At 42.9% G+C, this 18,622-nt stretch overlaps 3 protein-coding genes across 3 annotated transcripts; 1 reads left to right on the top strand and 2 right to left on the bottom strand.

The window, feature by feature from the left end:
• Window positions 1-969: 969 nt before the first annotated feature.
• SCP_1103660 (hypothetical protein) lies at window positions 970-1,395 on the bottom strand (the record flags this gene model as incomplete). Its single annotated transcript, XM_027762801.1, has 1 exon — window positions 970-1,395. The coding sequence occupies one exon, from the start codon at window positions 1,393-1,395 to the stop codon at window positions 970-972; it is 426 nt and encodes a 141-aa protein (XP_027618602.1).
• A 1,054-nt stretch (window positions 1,396-2,449) lies between these two features.
• SCP_1103650 (predicted protein) lies at window positions 2,450-5,816 on the top strand (the record flags this gene model as incomplete). The annotated part of the gene is made up of 13 exons (XM_027762800.1): window positions 2,450-2,621; window positions 2,673-2,772; window positions 2,829-2,925; window positions 2,988-3,009; window positions 3,060-3,175; window positions 3,225-3,414; window positions 3,466-3,832; window positions 3,888-3,998; window positions 4,042-4,334; window positions 4,388-4,396; window positions 4,873-5,055; window positions 5,106-5,165; window positions 5,218-5,816. The coding sequence occupies 13 exons, from the start codon at window positions 2,450-2,452 to the stop codon at window positions 5,814-5,816; spliced, it is 2,319 nt and encodes a 772-aa protein (XP_027618601.1).
• An 11,507-nt stretch (window positions 5,817-17,323) lies between these two features.
• SCP_1103640 (hypothetical protein) lies at window positions 17,324-18,409 on the bottom strand (the record flags this gene model as incomplete). Its single annotated transcript, XM_027762799.1, has 4 exons — window positions 17,324-17,589; window positions 17,645-18,014; window positions 18,066-18,129; window positions 18,186-18,409. The coding sequence occupies 4 exons, from the start codon at window positions 18,407-18,409 to the stop codon at window positions 17,324-17,326; spliced, it is 924 nt and encodes a 307-aa protein (XP_027618600.1).
• Between the last annotated feature and the right edge of the window lie 213 nt (window positions 18,410-18,622).

Raw genomic sequence — 18,622 nt, 5'->3', positions numbered from 1 at the left:
ATGATTCTGATTCTGATGCAGATATGGAGGAGGAGGATGACCATGGAAAGCGACGCCATGTAGAATCTTCGATAGAGGCCATAGGATCATCTACATCCAGACTAGACATATCGGACCCTGTGACTCCACAGATTTAGAGTATCACAATCTTAGTACAAATAGCATGAGATGCTACTAAATGAATATCGTTGGGGAAAATCTGCCGAGTCATGTGTTGCACGACACTCATCTCTGAAAGAGGGACAGTCGTGTGCCAAATTAACCAAGTCATCGCATGACTCTTGTCCCTAAAAGAGGGATGGTCTTGTGAAGTATAATTAGTGAAGTTGCCTCGTGATTATTGGCAGTGTATGATAATGAAAAGGACGTACCAGATCAGGGGGGGGAACATCCATGTTGTCCATTGCACTGTGGAGCGTTAAAATTGAGGAGTGAACATGGAAGCTCCAATGAACAAGAACAATTAGCCTTGGTGAGAGCTTCATGGTAAATATGTAAGGAGTACAATTAGCCTTGGTGAGAGCTTCATGGTAAATATGTAAGGAGTACGGGTGTGCTATGCATGTCCTATGATATGCTTAAATAAGCTATGATACCATACAAAACAGGTTGAATCACAAGAAGGGCCATGGATGCACAAGGAAGGTTGGGAAGATGATGGTACTAATCTGGAAAAATCACATTAGCTACATTAACAATTCACAAATAGGTGCATGGTGCTACGGAGTGCTACAGCTACTTGTCCCACAATGACGATGATGATGACAATGAACGTGGCCTCCACTCTTGAAGCGGGGGCATCCTGGGTGTCATCCTCCATGCCCTCTTGCAGGGCATGGCCTCCATTTGGAGGATGTGGGCAGCGGACACGTGAGGGAGGTCAGAGAAGAGGGAGGAGGTGGGGCCATGCGTCACGCAATGACGAGGACAAAAAGCACTCCCGCTCTTGAAGTGGGGGTGTCATCGGTGTCATTCTCCATGCCCTCTTGCAGGGCATGGCCTCTGTTCAGAGGTTGTGGGTGGCAATCGTGCGAGGGAGGTCAGAGAGGAGGGAGGAGGTGGGGCTGCGTGTTGCGCGATGATGACAAACGTGGCCCCCGCACTTGAAGCGGGGGCATCGTTTGTGTCGTCCAGCATGCCCTCTTGCAGGGCATGGCCTCCGTTTGCAAAAGACACCCCCGCACTTGAAGCAGGGGCATTATCAGTGTCCTCCTCCATGCCCTCTTGCAGGGTATGGCATGCGTTCCACCGCACAGGGCAGTGGAAGCACGAGGGAGGAGGAGAGGTGGTGGTGGGTCTGGGCCATGCATCGCACGATGACGACGATGAATGCGACCCCTGCTCTTGATGCAGGGGTGTGGTCCGAGTCATCCTGCATGCCCTCTTGAAGGGCATGGCATGCATTCCACCGCACGGGGCAGTGAAAACACAAGGGAGGCGGAGGGGCGGTGGTAAGTCGGGCCACGCGTCGCACGATGACGACGACGAACCTGGCCCCCGCTCTTGAAGTGAGGATGTGATCCGAGTCATCCTGCATACCCTCTTGAAGGGCATGGTGTGCATTCCATCGCGCAGAGTGGTGGAAACACAAGGGAGGCGGAGGGGTGGTGGTGGGTCTGGGCTGCACGTTGCACGATGATGATGATGAAAACAGCCCCCACTTTTGATGCGGGGGTGTCGTCCAAGTTGTCCTGCATGCCCTCTTGCAGGGCACACCTCGCGTTCCATTGCGCCAGGTGGTGGAAGCACGAGGGAGGTTAGTCAGTTGAGATCTGCATGAGATGGTGCGAACTACACACCAAAACTCCGTGATTCACGTGAGGGTGTCGTCCAATATCTCTGGCGTATCCTCTTGCTTGGGACATCCTCCGAATAGTGGCGCGGGGTGGAGGAGAACTGAGGGACTGCAGGAGCAGGAGGCCGGTGTAGGGACTTAGAGGATTTCGCACGGTTGACAGGCGCTTTTCCAGTCACCTTAAATTATAGCTCCGCTCCAATATTTATCCCAATTCGGTAATTTCCTCAGCCACCAGAGCGCTGAGAATGAAAAAAGTGTCGATGCGCTCAATTTTCTGGATCACATCGACACTTTTTTCGTTGTCCGCTCATCTGCAGTCTCCGCTACCTCTCGAACGTGGCACCCACACTCGCAAACTTGACACAAAGTCTTTCCCTCCTGAACCTCCATTGATATTGGCCTTCTATCGGTCCTGTAGAGTGCTTCTTTACATCTGGTGAGTGAATCTTGTCGTTATGCTTCTGATTCCATTGAATACTGACCTTAAATTCCATGACTGCAGAACGCTAGCATCAACAATGTCTTCTCTCGGTGAGTTGCCATTGTTTCACTTCATTGCTGCAGTCTTTGACCCAGCTGAGGATTACAGACCCTATTACTGGTCCACTTGTGCACCCCAGTGAACTTGTGAATGTTCCTAACTGACAGGAGATGCATCCTCACCTCTTTGTGGTGAACGACCATCCCAAGAACCCCTTTTCTGAAGTTGGGATGGTGTACGTATATGTCCAGGATATGCATGTAGAGGTGATGGAAAAGTTATTCGATTGGGCTGGGAGACAGCAGTTGCCAGGGTTGACAGCTGAGCAGGCTCGATTGGCTGGTGCGTAAATGTTTCCATTGTTCCTTTGCTCTTCTGATTCTGTTATATCAGGCTATGTTGAGATGAAGCCTGGAGATTCTGTGTTTGCTAGAGATATGTGGGGATCTGGACAACTGGTAGATGATGTAATTCAGGCGTGGTATGTGCCCAGGTTTGTAAGCCTTTAATTTTCCGATAATATGCTCACGTGATTGATTTCATTTGCAGTTACAAGATACGGAAGGAACTTATCAATGCAATTATCGACTCTCGTGATGAGCTTCTTGGCCCGAAAGAATTGTGTACAGCTGATAAGGCTGTCAAGGTCAGTGATTTTGAGTAACAACGTAAAGTAGATCGAGTAGAATAGTTGATCATATTGTCAAGCTTGGTGATAGCTATACTGGAGGTATCCAATGGGAATGTGATCCAAATGCCATTCACGTGTCAACTTCCAAGTGTTGCTATACCTTGGGCCAATCCTTCCTCGTAACCTTGCATCTCCCTCTCCTGGTGCTAAAGTATACGGTGACGTGTTGACACCACATCAGCAGATGCGTAAAAGGGCTGTACAGGTGCGTTCTTAATCATACTAAAGCATGCAGCATATTAATCGTAGTGAAGGCAGCTACTAAAGTTGCCATACAGTGTCTTGAGACTGGACCTCCAGAGGTATCAGAGGTGTTGAAACGCAATGCCGATGTAAAGAATTTGCCACCATTGGGGGCCGATGACAGCTCAGATATTTATAACTATACTTATCCGACTGTGCAGTTGAATATTTCGTCCACAAAAAATGAGGACGAGTATGCAGGTGCATTATCTTTTCTTCTTTAATGCTCATGCATATTAATAAGAATCATAGAGAGCAACTTCCAAGAAGATCTTGGAAAATTTGCGGGCAATCACATCGATAAAGGTGACTGGCCTGGTGCTTACACGGTTATGATTGGGGCTTCTGATCTTGGCCCTGATGACTATCCTGACATCTTCTGCTTATTTGACATTGGAATCTTTGTGGAAATGGGCAATATTCCTTTGCTTTGCTTTGGAGGTGTACGCCATCATGGTGGCACTCCTCCTACTTCTTCCAACCCTTCCGGTGATTCTTACCGAGTGGCATTTATCAACTATCCTCCAAAGAGTCAGATGGAGGATCATGCTCTTCTTGGACTTGCAGCCATGCCTGATCACAAGCTGCTGACTTTACGGCCCGAAATGATCGACCCGCAGTGAGTATATATATATATTTTCTGCTTTCTTTATGTTTTGCTAAGTGATGTATAGTTATGACAATACGGACATCGTCTATATGAATGAGGCCAACTGGGCAACCGACGGCTTGGCATTGAGTGATCGCAAAGCCTTTTTTCACTTTTATACAAGAGGCATTGCCCAGTACGCGCATTTTCTTCTTCGTCAGGTGCCTTCCATGCTTAAGGCGAAGATGGACGTTAACAAGTTCCTGGATGGAGGTTGATGGCGAACATGTTACGCCTGGCCCTTGGGAGCTTGGTCCTGGTTCTACTGCATACTTGGAGACTTTTGAAACTACTCGCGCTGATGCGGTGAAGTCTTGGGACCATCTAGCGAAGACTCGAGCTGCATTTATTCCTTATCTTGCTGAAAAGAAGAAGGGAGGGGCTGGTAGTGACTCTGACTCTGATGAGGAGCCCGCAGCAACTGGTGATATTGAAGCAGTCATCGTGCCTGCTAAGCCAAGTGGTCGACCTTGTACGTTTTTTTTGTTTGAACTCAAGTATTAGTGACTGATTGCTGTTCTGTAGTACCTAAGAGTCTGTATTGATATCACTCATTTCTGCATTACGTTCTAATTTGTTTGCGATTGTAGAAAATTTCAAGAAGCGTCCTCGAACAACCAAAGAAGATGCGCAAGGGTTATGCAACTGGTATGCTTTACTTTTATTGTTTCTGCTTATATCTAATACTGGTTTTCAGAGGTTGGGTTACAAGATACACTGAAAACTATCGGGCGTACTCGGACAATCGATTTATCGACCAAGACTAAGTGTCGCAGCAAGTGTTTGGCCACTAGACATGAATCCTCAGACACAGACAACGAGCAAGAATACTTGGGCCTCGTTGGTGGTGGCTGTGATAATGGTGATGATGGAATGGATGTAGATTTGTCTGGTGCACAGAAGGGTGTAAGGCGTAGCAGTCACCTTGGTGGAAAGTCAGGTGTATCGTCTCATTAGTGTTTATATATCTGAACACCTTGTATACAATACTAAATTTATATTCCACTCAGACATTGAGCAGCATATTTCTGATGGCTATGAGCCTGACAAGGATGACAATGATGAAGACAACTATGATCAAGAGCCTAGGAACACTGAACAGACACCTCAGACTCGAAAGAAGAAACAACCTTCACGCAAAGTCTTGGCATCTTTTTATGTTTATGATGAATCTGTAGAAGAGAGAGAGCAAGGTATGTTTAATGTATTTATTTATTTTTCATTCAACTTATGCCTGCAGTAGATCCAATGAATAGTGACCAAGTGACAGAAAGTGAAAATGATTCAGACATTGATGACACCGGTGCGTCTTTTGACTAGATTAATATAATGTTATTTTGCTTATTTGTTTATAGTTCATACGGCAGTGCTCTCACTCTTCAAAAAGCGGAACATCAAGGCATCTCATTCAGAATTCAGTAATATTCTCCAAGGCATTCAACAGCAGTCTCATCAAAAATATGTCACTGCTCAGCAAAAGCTCACTCGTTTCCTTAACAAGTTCAATGGTCAGCAGCATCCCAATGCTCAGTTTGCAGTTTCCATCTCTCAAATATGGGAGTCAATGGAGGTTCTCTCTATCAAAGGCAAAGTCATCTCATTGGAGAACATTCTTGCGCAGAAGCAGATCATGCTGTCTAATGGTGTTGCCTGGCATTGGCTGAACGTCATCTGTCTCCAGCGTTGTCAGGAACTCTTTGAACCTCTTCATGCAAGGAAACTTGTAACCTCATCCGATTGGTTTACCTCTCTTACTATCAAGATCTACCAGCACTTCGAGATTTCTCGCCGCTCCAGTAACACACTAAATCCCTCGACTTATCTTCCTGGTCTTCCAAAGTCGATTCAACCTTGGAAGCTGCCTGTTACCAATGCTCTTAATGGTGATGCTGGAGACTCATGTTCTCAGCACACTGCACTCAGTCCTATGCAGTTGGCTTGGTTATCCAAATGATATCTCGATGATGCAAGGTGTCTTCGTGACTCGGATCATACAGACATTTCATTCTGAGAATGTTTTACTCCTTCAAGGCGTATGGCGCATATATTCTAAAATCAAGGTGAAGGTCTTGGGTCCTTCTTTCAAAGGATTGCGTCCACACTCCCTACGCCCTAATATGCTGGATACAATCTTTGACAAGCTCTCCAGCCTGCCACTTGCTAGCCTGGAGTCCAAGGAACATTCTTTGTTGGAACACATAGGAGATTTGGTGAAGAAGGCCCTGGAGCTCATTTCATACCCTGGTGGTAAACCCACTGCCCCTACACCAGTAGCGACTTCCATTCCTTCTGGAACTGCATCCACCTCTCAGATTCCAACTCACCAGGGACTTCAAAGCCTTCTTGACTTTGTGTTGGAGCTGATTCCTCTGGTGGATTCTACAACAGCATTTCCTTCCACTAGAATCCAATTGCTTGTACTCTAACAGCTTGACAAGTGTCTTCCCTTCCGCGAGTGCACACCAAGCAAGTCATGTGTCAGTGGACTTGATGGACCACTTCACCCAGACAATATCGATAAGCCTGGTGCATTTGCAAGTGCTTGTATATTCCATGGAATCACCTTTGGTTGTCCCATTGTTCAAGAGAAGCCAACCTATTTTCCCACAGAAGCCGCGTGGGAGGAGATGCTTCTCTCTTGTCCTCATGATTCATCTGGCAATATTTGCAAAGGCTATCTCTGTGACAAGACCGCATATGGTTCCTGTATTAGTGGTCGTGATCCAAAGCACGCTCACGACTACTTTATTGTAGAGGAATACTTTCACAGATTTTTGGAGATGGAGGGTAAAGATGGCCAGATTGGCTTCACCCAATTTTACACCTGGGCGACTAGGTCTATGCGAACTGATCACAAGAAGATTCTACCGCAGATGGGCAGTTTAATCTGTCTGCTCTTGGCAGCTGATCTTTGCTATGCAGGCAAGGTCAGAATGCCAGACGTCAATGAGATGGCCAAGGTGGTTGCTCATGTGGAGAAGGGTGCTATTTTCGGTCTATCTCTTTGTTCATTGACATCTGCAGGATCTAGCGTGGAAGAAGTTGAAGAGGCATTTAAGATGGCATACTCATTTTTGGATGCTCATCTTACTGTTGAACAGAAGAGACTTATTGGATTTGATCCAATTATGACAGAACATTTGCTCTGTAAGTTCCAGCGAGTAGATAGGGTAGCAAGTAGAAAATGTTGACCGTTGTAGATACTTTGTAGTGGTCAAGTCAATATATACAGAATGTAATAATCACAGATAATATTCTGGGGTCTCCACTGGCAGCTGCACTTTAGAACAGCTTTTTTACCCATCATTGTACATTGGAATAGCAGCAGATCAAGCCTGAGTTTGTCCATTTAGGTGAGTTCTTCATCCTCCTAGCCTTTCTTCTCTTCCTGACTTCAAACTCTCTTTACAGCATTTATCTGACATGGATTGTAGATTTGACCTTCTTTCCATGTTTTGGGGATAACGAAGATGAATACAGCCCTCTGGATTGTCCGGTGTGTCCCTGTATTCATTGTTCTCACTTATTCTCTCTGAGCCAGACAATTAAATCAAAATTATATTCTAGGCTTCCAACCAAGGGCTGTACTTTAGAACGGCTTTCTTGCCCATCATTATACATTGGAATAGCAGCAGATCAAGCCCCAGGTTGTTCATTTAGGTGAGTTCTTCATCCTCCTAGCTTTCCTTCTCCTCCTGACCCCAAACTCTCTTTACTGCATTTATCTGAGCCTGGATTGTAGATTTGACCTTCTTCCCATGTTTTAGGGATAATGTAGATAAATATAGACCTCTGGATTGTCCGGTGTGTCCCTGTATTCACTGGTCTCACTTATTTTCTGTGAGCCAGCCAATTAAATCAAAATTATACTCTAGGCTTCCAACCAAGGGCTGTACTTTAGAACGGCTTCCTTGCCCATCATTATACATTGGAATAGCAGCAGATCAAGCCCCAGGTTGTCCATTTAGGTGAGTTCTTCATCCTCCTAGCTCTCCTCCTCTTCCTGACCCCAAACTCTCTTTACTGCATTTATCTGAGCATGGATTGTAGGTTTGACCATCTTCTCATGTTTATGATATAATATAGGTCAATGTAGACCTATGGATTGTCCAGTGTGTCTCTGTATTCATTGTTCTTACTTCTTTTCTCAGACTGACCCAGTTTAATTTATTTTATATTACAGTATGTTAACTGATGACAGTCGTACCACTGCATAATGTGACCCAAGTGTCAAATCACATCAACAATGAGATGAATGGTAGAGAGATTTCCGTGAGTACTAATATGATGGTCTGCACACCGGAACATCTTACTATACATTTTTGATCAACACAGTGAAGGGTGTGACCTGTGACCTCAAGGATCCAAACCGGCCAACTGGCAGGGCCAGGTGTAACCAAGGACAGGATGTAACATAGTGGCAAGGTGGTGAGGTAGTGGCATCGGAGGTGCTGGCATACAGCAAGTGCAACAATCATGTAGCTGTGGGATGTAGCTGTTCTGTAGCCGGTGGCTGCTGCTTATAACACATGTTCAAAATCCGGCAGGCCACTGGCCTTGTCACATATGACCTGTGAGGTTGGTCGAAAATGTATAGTATATGCATCTGTGAAACTAAAGCAAGTTTTCCGATCAGGAATTGTAGGATTTGTTTAAGAGAACCTCTGCACCATGTTATTTAGTACAAAAATTGTGAGTAATACAACTAAAACTGCCCAAAAAAATACATGTTTAAGGTCAACTGCAACAGGGAAAGCACTGAGACACCTGAGCACTATCGTTTATCTAATCTAGGTGCTTCAGCCACTCATCTGTTGACAGTGCTTTGTACAAGTCGCGTTGGTTTTCAATACAACTTTTTTTGAATGTCCGCCTATAGTTACATTGTAGTTGAGTAAGTAGCTGATAGAACATCTGTAGATGGAGCTTAACCCTAACCCTTGTGGCATTCCTACAAACTCAGCCCTAACCCTAGATGACGCATACAAAATTTGTAGTCAAAAACCATTCCCACGATTTGGGAAAAATGTCGTGACAGTATAAGCGCCCTCTAGGGCTCATCCTGTATAAGAACGATTCATTCGTACCTCAGGAATCGTAATTTTTTGAAGCTCTGAAACTCTGTTTTTATTTCAACTACATTTATGTAAAAATTCATTTTATACAGATACTAAAAAGAAATAAAGCATTAAAATCACTTATAATATTATTTAGATACTTCAGTTATCATTAACAACTGCATTACAATGTTTTAGTATGCTATTTGTCTAATATTTCACTTAGAAATATTTAGTAACAGTTCTGCAATAGTTTAGCATGTCATCTATATGTCTATATAAAAAAGTTACAAGAAAATGCTAGTGCTTTTTAAATAAGAGGATTTTAATGGTCTATAATGTTATTCAATAACTGGTATATTGCTTAGTAATATCTAGTAAGCTTCTAACAATATTACACTTTTGACTTACTTATAAAATGTCATCTGATTGTAGTTTATAAAAATCTTATAATAGTGTATTAGAGTATGAGACAACTTTTTTTCATACAATTTAATATCAGTTGATAATTTAGTACAATATAGATAATAATTTATTTGTCGCTGTCTGATAATAGTCTAACATCTTACTAAGTATCTCAAAGTATGACTATCTAAAACATGGCTTTAAGATGATATTACTCTGTTCTGTTATCAAAACTATATAAGAATATTACTAAAAATTGTTAGTACACCTCTCCTAAAAATAACTTTCAAAATTGCTTTAAAATAATACTACTATGTTGTTTTGCAAAAAGTGTACAAAAACATAACTAAAAAGTTACTAGTATGAATTCTAAAAGACTGAGCTGAAAAATGGCTTCAAAATGATATTACTATGTCATTTTGCAAAAAGTATATAAAAACATCACTAAAAAGTGACTAGTATGCATTTTAAAAGACTGAGCTGAAAAATAGTTTCAAAATGATATTACTATGTCATTTTGCAAAAAGTATACAAAAAAATTACTGAAAAGTGGCTAGTATGCATTTTAAAAGATTCAGCTGAAATATAGCTTTAAAATGATATTACTATGTTATTTTCTGAAAAGTATATAAAAACATTACTAAAAAGTGGCTAGGATGCATTTTAAAAGATTCAGCTGAAAAATGGCTTCAAAATGATATTACTATGTCATTGTATATAATCTATATAAAAACATGACTAAAAAGTTATTAATATTCATTTTGCAAGGATTAAAGAGCCTTACAGTGGTTTACAAATTCATCTACTGATTCTTAATACATAAGAATCACTACAAAAAATGACCCTAGAAACTGTTACAAATGCGCCTACAAGAATTACTACAAGAAATGTGAACAACATGCATATACAAACCACTACAAAGAATGACACTAGAAACTGTTACAAATGTGCCTGTAACAATGTATACAAAAAATTGTTATTGTATTCTCTACTAACTCCTAGTGTGCCATTTAATAATGTGTACTAAGTGTCCTACAATGTCCCCACTATATATTGATAAGTTGTGTGGGTTGATAAGGGCCATACTATTAAATAGTGTACAAAGTCGCCTACTGACTCTTGGTATATTGTCTAGTAATGTTCAGCAAGTCAACGACACCCTATAATACTGGCTCCTGATAGATCCTACAGTATCAGTTTGTAATGAGCTTATAATAGTCGGAAATGTTACCTGGCATCACTTTGTAAGAATCTTCAGTAACCTTCAATAGTCTCTAGTAATCTCTTGTAAGTGTCCTAGTGAACATGTTTATAATGATCCTACAATAGTGAGATATGTCATCTAGTGTCACTTTGTAAGATGCTTACAATAGCCTACAAAGTGTTGTATTGACTCCTAGTATGTCTAGTAGTGTTTAGTAACCCTGCTTCAATGCTTTATTATACCATCTTTTGAATTCTATTACACCCTTTAGTATTAGTTTGTAAGGCCTTACAATATTCGAATATGCCATCTAGTATGGATTTGTAAGGACTTTACAATGGTTTACAACATTGTCTAGTTATTTCTACAAGTCTAATGTCATGAAAGGGTCATGCCATAATTTTCCTGGTATTTCTGCGATTTTTGTGCATTTTATTCTGCATGTTTGTCTTCAGCCACAAGCATGTGCACGTCACATGCCCGGCAGGTCACGTTTCCCGCCGTATGAAACGTGACTCAGGTGGCACGTGACACTACCGGCTTCAAGCACTTGTTACCACACTTGTAGCCAAACTTGCCAGGCTTGTAGTTCACTCAATTCTGCTCGGATTTGGATAAACCTGGTAGGCATTCTGACCGCATTTTCAAGCTGAATCTGAAGGTGCTACTCTCAAAACATCATGATCACATGCTGGAGTGCTACAATCCAATTTCTCAGTTTTCTCTCATTTCTGCTTGTTTCTTCAATGTGCACTGCATGTCAAAAATAAGGTGCCCTATCTAACATGTTTATATGTTCATTTTAGAGTCATTCTCAAATTTTTCTGGCATTTATACAGTTTTTCTGCACTTCACCTGAGCGTTCTAATCTAAAACTGAGCTATCTCAGCCACTTTTACTCAGATTTACTTGGTTTAAGAGAGCATTATGCTCCATTTCCTTCAAGGATTTCAATGGTACTGCTTTTTATGTGTTGGAATTAGTATGTGCTTCTATAAATTCACTGACTATGATGCATTGGTTCTCTGTGGCTGCTATGGCACTTCTATTAATTACTATTTGTGCAAGTCGCGTTGGTTTCTACTACAATCACTTTGAAGGACCGACTGTATGCAAGCTGTAGTACAGTAAGAACAGGCACTACAAAGTTTGTAGTCAAACCCTAGACCTAACCCAGGACTAGGTGCAGCCCATGCCTACAAATTTGTATTAAAAAGTCGTTCTCATGCATAGGGGCGATTTGACATGTCCCCCAGAATCTGGCGAAAGCCCTATCTCATAAAGAACGATTTCTTCGTACCTCAGGAATCGTAATCAATTTTCTTGTCAGATCTATTTGATTGGATTAAAGGAATAACATACTGAAGGTATTGCAACCACCCAAGCACCCACTTTACATATGTCTTCAGATTGAGCTGTGACATACACTGCATCATTCCACAATGATGTTGGGGCCAGTTCTAGTTCAGCAATATTGTTGGATGAAAAGGCCAGCATTTCTGAGGCATGACATGTCTTGTGCTTGCTCTGAGGATACAATTTTACAGAACCTGGAGTGAAAGGCTTGTCAGGTGTCCAACCTAAGTGACATTGAAAAATAGGCTGCTGCTTGAGAAGCGACTGTACATCCTTGCCAGCTTAAACATGTGCTTGATGCTGCAACCAGTATCCACCACTGAGTATGTGTTTTACTCGATCTATATCAGCAAATTTATGAGCAATATCACGGCTAGGAGCCTGATGATTACTAAGGACTGAGCACATGCAAAAGATTGCATTAAGGCACTCGAAAATCTCAGTAGAGAAGCGTATTGCAGGTCCGAATCGTTGTATGTCAACTAAGATGTGTTTCAAGACATGTAGCTTGCCCTTGACAAGGATTTGAGCAGGATCTAGATCATCAAATGCATCCAGTGCATTGTCAATCAAGGTTCCTAAATCATGCTAAAAACTGTAAATTCTGCAGGTTAATGTGAAGATTCTACTCACAAGATATTGCTCCATATTATCAATTTCTGGTATCCACAATACAGCACCAAGCTCTCCCAATACTTTTGTAACCTTGAATTGAGCAGGTGTTGCAATGTCATGCACATGGAATGTTGCTGTCTGCATAATGGTCTTGAAGTACTTGCCAATAAGACCATTGCAGTACTGGATCATATATGATGCCCGTATTGGTGGAATAACGAGACCCTGAATATCTATGGCTTGAAGACGCATAGTAAAAAGATCTTGATTGGCCTCTGTCCATGAGGTGTGAAGAGAATGCCATGAATATTTGATGAGACCAAGTAATATAGTATGCAGGAGTTCCACTGGTGTATCTTGAGTAGGATCAAGGGCTAAAAAGAAGTTAGGCACACTCCAACTAAAATTCAACAATTAAACATACTTGAAATTGTTAAAAGAGGACTGAATGGCTGTGCAGTCTCTGACTTAAGCCATTCTGCAAGTTCATCTGAAATTGATTCAGATGAGCGACCTGGTTTTGTAGCTTTGATTTCACGAGCCTTCTTAATAAGCTGCTCAATCCAATGTTGTGCAATCTTGTCTTTAACTCCAGTGGCAGTTTGATGATCAGCAACCTTCTGTGCAACTCCAAGTGCAGCAAGTTTCAGTTGCTCAATTACTGCCTCTCTAGTTTCCGTAACATTTCGTAATTCACTAGGCTTTATAAAAATTAAAAATAAGCAACAATAACACGTTGCCCAAATAATGCTTACCTCATGCAAGGCATGATAGCCTTCATCTGACTCTTGAACCTCATGAGAACCTCCAGTTTTACATTGTCGACACTTGCAGTTGGCATTCATTCCAATATGTGATGCTTCTTCAGCCTGCTATGGATTATCTGCAGGTAATGCTGGTACAATTAACCTGACTCATGCATGTCAATTAGTAGTCACATTATAACACCAAACTGGTTTTTTTTGACTCTCCCTGAGAAGCATAAATTAGCATATATTGATAATAAGTCAATGTAGACATACTGCACAAGAGGCATTATAGTTTCAAATTGTTCTGGTGCAGAGGCATGTGGTGACGTAGACACGAATTTGACAAAATACTCCTGTTGAAGTAGACGACCAGGAAGATTTGAATTGACCATGTAGACATTCACATGCTTTTGATATTGCTTAGATTGGGCACCAGAAACATCATCTGCCCACAGCGGAATAAAGACTGTTATTAAGTCTTCATCCTTTGCGAGTTATCGTAGTGGATTTGGCATGTTACTAGCATAGGTGTGGCATGACTCTATGAATTTACATAAGTGAACAGTGCTTTATGAAAAAAAAATCCACTCACCAATAAATGAGATAGGACCTCTGCTTAGTATGTCAAAATAATTGTAGCAAAATGCTGTGAGTGGAATACTGATAACTTCAGATGTTTCATCAACATGATGTTTCTGTGTTAAAGTCAAAGAAAGTATAAGCATTCAGTAATCTCGATAAGAACAGCAACATACCTTATCAGGCATTATGTACACTAAACGACAATCTGCATAAAGCTCTTTATGTCGCTGCATCCAAATAATTAGGATTACAAGTCGACCATCTTGTAGTTCATTTAATTCATTAACATAGAACTGCTTAGAACCTGATGTCGAGCATGCAGTGGGTGTCAGTAGATCCAAAGGGACCTCTTTCCAATGCTCAGCCTGCCATGTTTCTGAAACTGGACCATCTGTGATCTCTGGCCAGATATTGATGTAAGGCGCCACTTCTGGATTGGCAAAGTCCTGCAGTTACAATTACTCCATAAATATACAATAATAATAAAGGATGGCAGGATGTACCATACTAATAATATCCCTGGGATCATTGACATAGAAATGATTTCTCAATGATGACTTTTGTAGTAAAGTTGTAACACCGCACAGTGAGCAAAGATGATTTTGCATCTGACGAAATGCCTTGAAAGAGGGAACATTCTTCACCAGTGGTGGCCAGCATTGTATAACAATACTGCAGGTAGCTGGGCAAGGTGTTGTTCACCACTCACCAGTTCTTGTCAATTGTCAAAGTTATTGTTAACAACAGTCTAAGAGAATTGTAATACAATAACAACTTGTACAAAACAACTTATACTCAGTCAGGCTTGAACCCTGGTCTTCCGGACACATAATTACATAATCACATGCCACACACACAATCTACCCACTAATCCATTAGGCCATGCATTTTTTTAGCCTCAATTCTATATATGGCTACTTACTACCTTCTCTAATATATATATTAGAATCTTTTGTAATAACTACTATATCCTGTTGTTACTGTGGCTTCTAACAGTGATTGAGGTCCCTGTTAATAAGTCTTTGAATGCCTAATATTAAGCATTTCTTTTTTAGTTCAGTAAATATTCAAATAAGATTAAAGGATAATTCTATTGAGAAACCTCACAGAAACCCGAAAACCTCAAAAAACCTCGGGTTTCTGAGGCCGCTCACAGAAACCCCTCAATTTGGAAACTTAAGGGGTTTCCCTCCCTGAAGGAAATCTCGGTGTCCGGCCGGCCGTCCTCTGTTAGCTGCTATTGGTGCTGTCCCAACGTCGACAAACCTCCGACGTCATTTGTGCGGGTTGTGTAAAAAGCAGGGCAGACTTACTACCAAGATTCTCATGCCTGTTCATTGAGAGACCTTGCCAGCAAGCAAGGTCTCTCCAAGCTCTTATGTAATTACTTGAGAGGGAGAGGAAGAGGGAGACTCGGCACCCACCTTTTTTGGTTGATGATTGTCATGCTTATATTTCGCGAGCCATCGTGGCAGCAGCTGCTTTTGGAAGTATATCTGCCTCTTATGTACCTGTCCAAGTATCTGGGAGATCGGTAAGAACAATATTTCCCCCATTTCATGCATATTCTGAGTTCTCATATCTTCAGTGTGACTTGTTTGATAAGCCTTAATCCTCAGAATAAAGTTTTGCAAGGAAGTCGGGGAGGCCGTGCTTCGCTCACTTTTCAGATATTTTGTACAATCGGTGCCACATCTCGCTAAGCCTGCCAGTGATGTATGTAAGTGCCCGAGAGCCCGGCCAGCTGTCAACAGTCTTCCTTTGAGAGAAACCGGGTTGCTGAACAACTCAAGGTGGTTTCTGGGGTTTTCAGGTTTCTGGAGGTTTCTCAATAGAATTATCCAAAATTAAAACTGTTATATCAAAATTTATAGATCTAATAAAGCTATTAGAAGAGTGGAATAAATAGAAAAATGTAGGCAAATAACTCTTAGAAGCCACAGTAACAACAGGATATAGTAGTTATTACAAAAGATTCTAATATGTATATTAGAGAAGGCAGTAGCCTTATATAGAATTGAGGCTAAAAAAAATGCATGGCCTAATGGAACAGTGGGTAGATTGTGTGTGTGGCATGTGATTATGTAATTATGTGTCCGGAAGACCAGGGTTCAAGTCTGGCTAAGTATAAGTTGTTTTGTACAAGTTGTTATTGTATTACAATCCTCTCAGACTGTTGTTAACAATAACTTTGACAATTGACAAGAACTGGTGAGTGGTGAACAACACCTTGCCCAGCTACCTGCAGTATTGTTATACAATGCTGGCCACGATGTCTCTGCTTACTTCCGTGACTTCCGTCGGCATGGCCGTTACAGGTACCTGTATGTATTAGAACGATATAAATGTGATTCATTCTACATTCTGTACTGAGAGCCGGCAGGGTCTAATGCAGGTGCCGAGAATGGACTGCCAGCTATGAACAGGTATATCTGGCCCATGTAATAAGGCATCTCAAGTGAAAGTCAAACCGACCTTTTCTCAAGACAGTGTATGTCCTTATGGAAGTACTTGGACTTGCTGCCACAATCCTCAATGACAATGTTGTGATTACTATCAGTGACCCGGATATGCCATATGGCCCAGAAGTGCAATACTTTTTTCTACAGTTTGATCCTCTACACTGATTGCCTCGAAATTATTCAGGGATGCTCTCATACATTGTATTTTAGTACTGTAAAAGTTTCAGAATTAAATGTGGCCCACTTGGGTCCCATGAAATCCGGGATTGCCGGAATGTATTTGGCTGGTGCCACACCTCGGCATGTCTCCAAAATGTTCAACGCTAGTCAAAAAAATCCGAAAAAATAGTCTTTAGTGTTCTATATGCTACAGAAACAGTCTCTGAAGTGCCGAAGACAATTGGGCAAGGTAGTGTGTAGCGGGACCAGAAGTGCCATATTATGGCACATCCGGGTCATCGATAGTATGACCTCTCCATCACACTCCAGGCTTACCAAAATCTCACTCCGAGCTTGGTGGCGGCACTTCGCCCAAGGTATTCCGTAACCTCAAATAAAGATCACGTGCCGACGTCGACTCGAGCTTCCGGTCAATTGACGGTTGCTCATTCGGAAACTCGAAGGTCGACAGGACCTTTCTTATTGAATTCTCAATCCCGGCTTCTTGATCACTCGGACAGATAGGGCACAACCTCAAATTATCATTCTTTATTTTCCGCGGTGTATGTCGAGAGGACTTTGACTTGCAAACTTTTTCCACTTCGCTTGCCTTTTACAGCCTGCTGCACCGCGATCCAATCTGACCCGCCTCCTTACAAAGCCTACCTAGTGCTGCAGACTTTCGACACTTTTTCTGATGCAAACATACTGCTAGGATAATGGAGCGAGAACACCATGACGACGGATGGTTCTAGGAGCCAGGAGGGTATCTAGTCAACTCAATAGCTTTGTAATATCATACAGGTATGCTGCTGGAGCTCAAGTACTGTTGAATGTACAGTATGTCAAATGCTAGATAAGGTACGGTTGCTCTATGCTGCAGCCGGCTTCTTCATCTTTGGACCGTCCTGCTTCCCAGGAACGAATATCCACCAGAATGCGATGAGAGTCCTGAAACCGGTGCCTACACCCAGAGCCCCAGCAGAACCAATCTGGTCGACAAGAGCACGACCCACGAAGCCGCCGACGAATACGGCGGCGATGGCGATGATCTTGTGGTCGCGAGTGATCACATAGCGATTGAGCTGGAATAGTTTCGGGTCCGCCATGAGCTCGCACCATACGGTGGTCAGCACGACTGAAGACGAACCGTCACCGAATCGAAGTGATGGAATGTGCGAGAGAGGACTGACCGGTAGTAGTGAACTGTGTGTTCACCCGCTTGCCCATGATTCCTTGCAGCCCAATGCTGGCACTCATGAAGCCAAGGGCGACAAAGGTCAGAGTGTTCGTCCATGCCGGATCGCCGCGCGAGTCAGCAACGCTACCCTGACCACTCTTCCACGCAGCGAGTGCGGCCGCCATGGTGAACAGAGCCTGAATGAATGTGCCGAGCATGAGCCATGCGCGGGACATGGGTCCCATGCGATCGCCGAGGCGACCGACGAACGCGCCGAGATTGAAAGTGATGAGAGAGGTGAGTGCCTGCCTGTCAGGAAGATGGAAGGATGTATCACGCTGGCCAGGAGGACCAGAGAAGAGTCGCGCGAGGGCAAGGGCGAGCTAAACAACCTGGTCAGGATGCTATCGTAGCGAGGGAGGCAGCACACGCACCTGCACCGAGTTACCAGTCTGGAAGCCACACCATACGAAAACAGCGGTGAAGGAAATGGAATCGCTGACATGTAAAATTAATTAGCACGCGACTAGCGTAGGTGCAGTGCAAGCTCGTACATGATACCGGTCATGAAGCAATATGCGGCGAGGGGGATCGTGGCCTTCTTGGGATCAACATCGCCGAAGAGGTGCTCCTTGGAAAAGACAGTGGAGGGAGAGAGCCATAGACGGGCAGATTCGATAGCAGTAGAACGAGAGTCGGCGGAGACGGGACGGGGAAGTGACTGGATCTCCACCTTCTGCTCGTTGTAGTGGGGACCTGGAGAGATGCTCGACGCCATGCAATCTGCGTGAGGAGAACGGCAGCTGCGACGAGAGAGGAGAGCTCGTGGGGTAACAGTGGTGGTCGAGGGTCAAGAGAGTTTTGTATGTGGTGGGTCTGATTCATCATGCAATTGACAGACAGAGCTTGGCGCGCGGTGAGCCGCTCCGAGCTCGGGATGTGGTTCGGAATGTTGCTCGGAGTGCCACTCTATTCCCACCTCCAACCTCTT

Source organism: Sparassis crispa (assembly GCF_003851025.1).
Source record: "Sparassis crispa DNA, contig_000011F, whole genome shotgun sequence".
Lineage (NCBI taxonomy): Eukaryota > Fungi > Basidiomycota > Agaricomycetes > Polyporales > Sparassidaceae > Sparassis > Sparassis crispa.
The sequence above is the reverse complement of the archived record's forward strand: the minus strand, read 5'-3'. Positions and strand labels throughout refer to the sequence as shown.